A 9,338-nucleotide genomic window follows, 5' to 3' on the forward strand; every position below is an offset into this window, starting at 1 on the left:
GGTAGGGTAACGGAAACATCATTGTTTCTTTCTTTTTCTTTTAGGTGAGGCTTGTCTTGCAATATATTACATGTTGTTGTTGTCCTGCAAATATCTAACTGTCCCAAGACTACATACTTGGAGTGAGAATGTGGCCAAAATTGTCTCTTGGAGAAGTTGGAGGGGAATGACCTTTCAGTGTTGAAGGGGGCCTGTCGTGCCTTCGCGCTTAGAAATGAAGGAAACAAGAGGCAAATGTGGGGTTCTAAGGTCTTTGTTAATGTTGATTTATTGAAAAGTTTCCTGAGATAGAAGCTGCAATTTGTTTTATCTTTGAAGAGCATCATGATTGTACGTGATGTCTATTCTTTCAGCACCAGGGTACAGAAGCTAGTGGGCTGGGAACACCTTACCAAAAATCCCTTAAAAAGGCAGTTTGTAAAATGACTCCCAAAAGACATTTGTTGGAACTGTTTAGGTGCTGTTGCAATTTTCTGCTTTTGTTAGTGCTGGTTGAATACCCGGCAAGGGAGCCACTGTGCTCGAACCAGAGAGGCTCTACTGGTTGATACTTGAACCAATCAAATTACTCTAGCATCCTGATTTTTTGGGTGGTGGGTCTTTCGGATGGATATATGAATGGCTGTACTTTGCTTCTACTTTTATGCGTCTGTAAGAAGAATTAATCTTCCATAATGTTCATCCAGCGTGTTAACAGTGGTGACTCATATTCTCAATAAGAGTAGGTTAGCGTATATTGGGAAATTCAATGTATCAGGTTAGGTCCATCCCAACCAAAAAAAAAAAAAAAAAAAAAAAAAATAGTATCGGTTAAGGATCCGTTTGGATTGAGGAGGAGAGAGAAAGAATAGAGGGGAATAGAGTAGAGTTGGCTAAAAATAGGTTAATTTTGGGTTAATTCCACTCTACTCTACTCTCTCTCCCTCCCTCCCCTTCAATCCAAACGGACCATAAGGTTTTTTGGGTAATATAAATGTGTTCTAAATCCTCATTTTTGTAGGAATTTTCAACCATTCACTCCTGTGAGCATAGGTACACAGCTAAACCATATAAATTTCTGTGTTGAATATTTCTATTTTTTACTAAGATTGCTTAGAACAGAAATCTTCAACACAACACTTCCGGGCCTGTGTGGTAATGTAAAAGCTACCAAGGGGGTGACATTTGGATGTAGGCATAGCATGCTCTTCTTACAATTATGATCCAATGGCTAAAAAATATTTTTTTCTTGAACCTTGAATTGGTCAACATGTTTCCAGGATGATATAATCTAACGGGCAAAACTTCTGTCTAGTGCTCTAGCGGATTGGGAGCACTAAACGGGACACACGATAAGGATACATGGTTAATTTTGGACATTTGGTCACGTTTTGTTGCGTTCAGTATACTGAGCATCGGATGCAAGTCAAACTCTAATCTAATTGCTTGCACTTAAACCATGCACTCCACAATTTTGGTGGTGTGCTCCCTATGGCTATAACCACAATACTTGTGAACACAGCAGCTATAACAAACTGTCTCGATTTTGAGAATGGAGGGCTCCCTATGGCCTTGTTAGTGGTTAAAATTAAGCATCTAAGAGTGGAAACATGAAGTGTGTTAAAAGAAGAAAAAAAAATCTCGAGCTTCGCATGCATTCCATCCAAAATTCCCTTCCCCACCATGAATTGTCGGATCATGTGTTGGTCCTTTCTGAGGTCAACAATTCTCTCTCTCCCCCTTATTATTATGTCAACTTTGAGTTAGTGAAGAGAATACAAGCTTAAAAACTACGAAAATCTAAGAGGATATAAAAAGAATATTTACTAAAAAAGAACAATAAAAATATCCAGAGACCAGAAAGGTGCTTAATTGCAAAGAAATTTAACGAAATTTTTTCTTATAAATGATTAAAAAAAGTAGTTACAAAAAGTAAAAACACACCCAGGAATCCAGTGAAAGTGATAAAAGCATGTAGTATAAAGCGATTCCCTAGTTCTAAGTATTATTCAATATGAAGGACCTTTTTCAAGTTTGTTTTTATTAGTTATGGTGCATAGAGAGCAATCAATCAAATACTTCTTCCTCTATTGCGGGTGTGCAGAAAAGCCATGTTTTAAGCTATGAGCCGGCTTGAAGTTTGAATTTGGATGTGGTTGATAGGGGCTTAGTAAGTTTTGCATTAAAAAAACCAGAAATATGTAATTGCTTTTTAGGTACACGCTCTTAATCTATGGTTATCTAATTCACTAAATAAATTGAAAAAATCATGCAGATTCTCTTACTCTTTTGATGCAATGGGAGGGCTCTAGAATCCACCAGATAAAAGTAATAGAAAACATCTCTGAAATTCTATTAATCAATAATTTGAATGCTTAGGGACTACAATCACTAATTTATTGTAAGGAAATCTTGGTGCGATTAGGATACGCTTAGGAAACCCTAATTCGTGTTAGACACAAATTAAAATAAAAGAGGTTAATATGATAGGACTCTAGAAAATGTTCTAGAATTGATAGGACCTTATGCAAACTCTTATTTTGAAAATTAAAACAAAATGAAAATATTATGTGGCTTTCATCTCTTGCCTCAGAATCAAATAGAGTTGACCCATCTTATCTATGTTCCTTTTTTTTTTTTTTGGATAGATTATAAATCTAAAATTGAAATGAAGATATATTTGGAAGAATTATAGAAAAAGATAACCGAATAGCTACAATATAAAGTTATAAACAAAAAAGGAAAGAAGAAAATAAATCCAAAACAGAGAAAAAATGCAATCTGCCTAACGTTGTCATCTAATAAAATATTGATCTCAAGAACTTAATCTTAGGTTCTTGAGAGATAAATATCAGCAGCAGAAAATTTGTTATTAGAAATGAAAAAGTTTGAGTATAATTAAAGTACACAAGGAGTACACTAAAAGACCCCGAAAAGCTGCAGCCTAAAATAAAATGAAAGAGGGGAGGGGAAAAATGTAAAAAAGTCATGTTAGGAATTCAATAGTTAGGAGAGGAGGATTTGAACTCTTGACTGTTTTTGTTTAAAAACACCCGTGATTGTCAATTGAACTACAAGACTATTAGCAATTTTCACAATCATTTTCTTTTTTACAATCATTGATGTGGTAAGTCATAATTAGAGTGTTATCATTTTTACATCGATTCATCGCTGACATCACTTTTATCAATACTAATCAAAACATATCATTTCAATAATTGTGAAAAAGATTATGAACTTACTATAGTTAGAGGTAGGGTATATCAAACATGGAATTTTCATAGAAAATGGTATTTGCGAATTACTCATTTTTTACACAACTAAGTTTGGCTAGACAAATGCCAACCCTAGTACTACAACAGTGCTAGACTGCTAGGTGAATCCTTCAATGATCAGATCCATTTCTCTGAATATCTGATAATCATATCAAATCAATGGGGGATGATTCATTGCTCATGGATGTAGTCTTCTGATCACAATTTAATTTGAGAATCTGCAATATGGCATATGGTCCCAACAAATAATCAAGTCTTAATGATGCCTACAAAGTGCTTTGTAAGGAACAATGAGCCCATGACAGAGATACTATAATACTGCATAATTCATTGATTAAAATCATTACTGGTTTTCTTTTAACTTCTTTAAAGAGCAACTTTTAAAACAAAAGAGGCCATTTAATAACTAAATATATAAATGAGAAAAGCAGTAAGCCACAAGAAAAGAGAAATGTAGACATGAGTCAGTGCTGGGACATTAAAAAAGCTCTTTAATGTTTCTGAATTTTATATTTGGAAGCATTCAAGGATATTACAAATTTCGGACAATAAAATTTATTTCTTTCCAAAATTGGCATCATCCACACTTTAAAGGGTGCACTTGCCCTCTTCTCTCCTCAGAATGCTCAACTCCCATAAGCTACTTCATTGAGAGAGAGAGAGAGAGGTCCATCTTATCAAAACAGGATTGAAACTTGAAATGGCTGTGAACCTCCTACCATGTGAGCAAGCAGATGATGACTACATTGACATGGAAGTAAGCTCATACTCTCACTTCCTTTCCCATTCTCTAAGCTCCCCTCCACACCCCAGAGAATTTGAGTTCCAAATGTCTTCCATCTCTCAAGAGAGAGAGCCTACAACTTCACCAGCTGATGAGCTCTTCTACAAAGGAAAGCTCCTTCCTCTTCAGCTCCCACCACGTATACAAATGGTAGAAAAACTCTTGCAAAACTCCAGTCCTGCTTATGATACAAGAAAAGACATCTTTGAAGAATTCTATAGCACCCCATTAACCACTAGTGCCCCAACACCAAATTATAGTACCCCATTTGAGTCCTGCAACATCTCACCCTCAGAATCATGCAGGGTCAGTGGAGAGCTGAACCCAGATGAGTATCTCTACGAGTATTCCAATGAGGTCAGTGGCTTCATTGGTGAACACCCAAAAAAGTCTTGGGCCAAAAAGCTCAAGCAGTCCTCACTTGGCTTAAAGCTGAAGGCTTCCAGGGCTTACCTGAAGTCCTTCTTCAGCAAATCCGGTTGCTCCCACGAGTCCTGCACAGCTGCTACAAAGGATGCAGATGAAGGATCGGTTTCAAAAGCCAAGGAATGTATGAATAAGTACATGAAGGAGTCTAAGAAAATCCCATTTGGACAAATTAACAAGGACAAATGCTTAACTTCAACTAGTAGTGTGAGGAGCATTGACAAAGAAAAGAGTGCAGAGATTGGTATTGTTGGTCGCCATAGGAGATCATTCTCCATGGCTATCAAACGCCATTCAACAAAGAAGTCTTCATCCTCTTCAGAATCATATGGATCTTCTTCATCTTCAAGCTCAAACAATTCAAATGGATTCCATGAGTTACAATTTCTCAAGAGATGTAACAGTGCTAGTTCAGATATTGAGATATCAATCCAAGGAGCAATTGCTCATTGCAAGCAGTCTCAGCAGCTCTTCCATTCCAGAAAGACTGTAACTGAAGTGGGGTTTTACTCATTGTCAACTTCAAGGATTGCAGTTCTTGAAGATCAAGAAAGGCCAGACCTTTGCAGGGGCTGAGAGAGAGAGAGAGAGAGAGAGAGTCAGAGAGAAGAAAAACAAGGGCAAAGTACAAAGTTGTAATTGTCTAATGATGTGCTTTCCTTCTTTCATAATTTTGATAATGACTATGCTTTGATCCAAGACTTATAATTGTGTATGGCTTTTTGTAATTTTTAGATCAGAGCAACCTGTGGAAGTTTGTGAAAACTCTGAATAAAAGTTCTCTTCCTCAAAACAAGTTATGTTCAGTACAAATGAATGAGGTTCTTCATATAGATTACTCCACTTAAGTGGGATTTACCAATATTAGTTGATTGACATTTCTTGTTCCCACATCTTCCTTAGACAAGAAATCATAGCTCCGTCTATTCAAAAGCCACTTTGGAAAATTCTATACAAAAAAATCCTTTTTATGCACAAGCTGTTTTTCACTTTTGAACACAAACTACAAAAGTTTCCCACCAAAGGCCTCTTGACTTAATGGCGCCTCCAGTTCCCCCAAAGGGGTGAACTTGGGTTCAATCCACCAATTCCACTTTGGGGTAAGCTTGACTTCTTTGATGTCCATGAAGTTGTTACAGTTTTATTTTGACGGATACCAAAAGGAGTTACAAAGATCATCAGCATATATATACTGCCATATTACTTGATCTACATTCATGTGTGAAATTACAAATTTGAGTATAGGGCAGCTAGTGTATTCAAATATTGGAAATATTCCTAATAATGGTACAGACACCCGTTTTATGTGATTCAGGACTAGACCTGCTGGCTCTCGAATCCTCAGCATAACCAACATGGAAGATTAGACTCCATGCACATCCCATCACCTGGCTATCAAGTTGACTTCAGTAACTCCAATCTTTTAAGACATTAGTATTCAGGTTGTGGATATCACAATGAATTATAAGGACCAAAGTATAAGAATGAAAAATCAAGATAGCATCTATTTTATATAGACCTTGCTTCTCTTAAATGATTCTAACTAATTCAGGGAACATTGACATCAATTTTGATTCTTCAGGTGTACTGTACAACTAAAAGTCTGGTATTGATAGTAGGATTTTATATCCTTGTTTCTTCTGCAATGGAAGCTATTTGAATCTAGGCTTATTCACCTAGATAATAACTTAATAGGAAGTGGATCTGATAGTGATTATTTATAATGAGAAATACAATCTTTTCCAATTTTATTAATTAGCAAAAAGTAATGATCATGTTCCATAACTGACAGTTTCTATCATGGTTATGAAGTTAAAAACATGGAAGATATAAATTAGAAAAAAAATCCCAAGCTTGTCCATGATTTTGCAAAGCTTTCCTAATGACATTCAAGCATTTCCCAACATAATTCTCAAGGCCTCCCTAATTTCAACTTTGTTTTTAAATGATTAGGAGAAAAGAAAAAGGATACGTGTGTTTGGCTAGCTTATTTTCTTCAAATTTATTTGCTTTTTACTTTGGAGACAAAAAGTGACTTTAGCAAATAAACTGGCTTATAGTTACCTATTTATTCCAAACAAATAGAATTATATGTTGCTTACCTGTAAAGTTAGGTTGTTCTAATCACCAGCCATCACTTCCACAAGCTGACATGGTTTCCTTCAAACACATTACAAAATAATATAAACTACAAAGATAAGTATCATTATGTTCCAGACAATTATCAAATAACAGAATTAATCATGACTGTAATACTAGAAGCCCACTTGTCCACCCCTCTAAAGCAACTAAGAGACACCTACGGCCTCCCTTAAATTTCTTATCACTTCCGACAAAAAAATGAAACATTCTTTTACAAAGTTTTAGAAAACCGATCAGAATGTTGGAAAAGTGTTAGGATTAAGTTTAAACCGCCCATACTTGCACGGTTACAATATGCAATACCAACAAAGTTAAGCTAAGGAAAGACAATAAAAAAACAAAATATAAGAAGAGGAAATCTTTCAAGTGCAGACAAAAAGCTTTTCAGGTGGCTCTTTTGCCATTCTTTTTATTTAGCTATAGTGGGTGTACAGTGTACTATACCTTAAACTAAGTAAACATGTCAGCCAGAACTTTGACAGGATTAGAGGCAATGGAAAGTAATAAAAAGGCCAGTTTGATGTTGTTGAGCACCAAGGTGAGAAACCCTTTTCCCCACCCAGCTTCTACAGGGACAAAGAAGGAAATGGGAGGCCTCACATACCTACTGATGTGCCTGATTAGTGATTACCTCAGCTTGTTCTTTTGTAACTTACGTTTTCAAAATGACCCCCAAAACAATTGCACAAAAAGTCAGTGTACGGACACTCATTAGTGTGCACAGTGCACACAAATGGCCTTTCAGGATCATGAGGTTTGGATGCATAGCTAAATAATGCCTGATATATTTGCAGCCATTACATCTAATCTGACATCGGAATATCTCACTTTTGAGAGTAATTGATTTTACAATTATGTAGTGTTTAACCCAGGGCGGAACTAGGATTTTTACTTTTGGGTGGGGACTAAACTATCACATTGATTCACAGTACAAGAAAAACTCAAAAGTACCACACATACATAAGTCTTGGATTTTTAATTCCAAAGTGAGTCATAACTCATATATATATTGCATACAAAATTTCTATTTCTCAAAACTTATCCTATATAAAAGCTTTACATTTTTCTAGACTCTATTGAATATACAAAAGTTTTCTAACTCACTACAAGGAAAAATGTCATAGCTGGGGCCTAATTATTTTCTTGGAAGGGGGGCCAAGTCTATAAAAAAAAATGGTGAGTCTCATATTTGCCAACTACTAATTAATTTTAAAAATTTTGTGGAGGCAACCCCCTTATGTTAGACATAGTTCGCCCTTGGTTTAACCTATAATTATTAGGTCATATGACAGTATATATTTTGAAGTACGATTGAAGTGAATGCTCTATACCAATACATACAAGTAAGCTAATATTAGAATTTATTGGTATGGAGTAGTACATCACTATGATTTGAGAATAACTAATAATTTTCTGGTGTTTAACTTTGTGCTTCACTAATGATCAATATCGGTTTTTAAGGATAGAGTTTATGGGTAAGTACTTGTTGGAGTATTATTATTATTAATACAGGGAAAAAAAAGTTCCCCAAGTTTACTTAAAAATTACTTAAAGATAGACTTAATGAGCGTTTGGATAGCTGAAAAGGTTTCAGCGTTTTATGTTTTGGCTTTTTTTTTTTTTTTTGGGAGAGCGTTTCTTTTTGACTTTGTCTGTCAGTGTACTGTTCACACCAGCAAAATAAGTGGTGGACAATGCACACCAGTGGGTCTTGTGCACTGTTCACGGGACCCACAAACATCTTTTTTTCAGAAATATTTTCATTAAAAATAGGTCTCACAGCACTATTCACACATTTAAAAATTATTTTGTTACAATATTTTGAATTTTCAGCAAAATAAACGGTATTCAAACCGATTCTTAGTGCATGAAACCTTGCACGCCTAAACAAAGTTGCCTCGTGTCATCCAGGTAACCTTGTGATCCAGGTAACCTTGTTTTCCTTAGAAAACTGTTGGTCCCAAATCCCAATGGAATAAAAAAGGAGCTTGCAGAATATATATAACCAGAAATGTATATATATATGTAGCACTTACTAGACAACAAGAATCACTGGTTAGGTAAGTTTGAACTTTGAAGGCTCGGAGGACCGCATGACGTTGGTATGTGTTAGGATTATTGCTGCTAAGTGTTAACAATTCAATAATAATCTCATGCCTAGCTACCACCTGAACCGAAGTTAATGGACTCTAGGTTGGCTTAACCAATGTAAAGGGAAGGAGCACTGAATTCCTCTTAAGCCTCCTCTAGTGGGTCCATCTAGCTAGAACCCTGAACTAATATTTTTTCAGTTGGTCACACCTAGAACTGCGACAATTGCCACCTTTTTATTCATTAACAAACAAAAAGAAAGAATCTCTGGAAGAAGAAGAAGATAAGTCTTCGAAATGTTAAAGAAACGAATTCCCTTGATCAAGGGCCCAATGAACAGAGTGGGGTAGAGCAGAGATGGAAATGGGGCCATTTCAGTTATAAAATAGAGCCCACTGCCCATGTATACAGACGAGTTGCTCACTCAGCACAAAAGAAAATGAATAACAATTAAAATTCCTATGTGTCAAAAGCCTTAATTCAATGATATTGTTTTCATACCAATTTAGAGAGAGGTCTCATGTAACGACCCCACCCCAACTGTGTAGGTATTGTCCGCTATGGAACCTATACTTTTGGCTAGAGCATGGCTTTGATACCATTTGTAATGATCAGTAGCGGCTTCAGGATATATTTTTAGG

General features: G+C 35.9%; 1 protein-coding gene across 1 annotated transcript; it reads left to right on the plus strand.

Moving 5' to 3' along the window:
* The first annotated feature begins 3,763 nt into the window (after nt 1-3,763).
* Nucleotides 3,764-5,247, plus strand: LOC126697378 (probable membrane-associated kinase regulator 4). Its single transcript, XM_050394360.1, has one exon. The coding sequence runs from the start codon at nt 3,955-3,957 to the stop codon at nt 5,038-5,040; it is 1,086 nt and encodes a 361-aa protein (XP_050250317.1). The 5' UTR covers nt 3,764-3,954; the 3' UTR covers nt 5,041-5,247.
* Nucleotides 5,248-9,338: the final 4,091 nt, after the last annotated feature.

This window comes from Quercus robur, chromosome 8, assembly GCF_932294415.1.
Source record: "Quercus robur chromosome 8, dhQueRobu3.1, whole genome shotgun sequence".
In the NCBI taxonomy this organism is placed as follows: domain Eukaryota; kingdom Viridiplantae; phylum Streptophyta; class Magnoliopsida; order Fagales; family Fagaceae; genus Quercus; species Quercus robur.

Bases quoted from the DNA above. Each gene is read 5' to 3' on its own strand.
- LOC126697378 (XM_050394360.1), top strand. From the start codon at position 3,955: ATGGCTGTGAACCTCCTACCATGTGAGCAAGCAGATGATGACTACATT.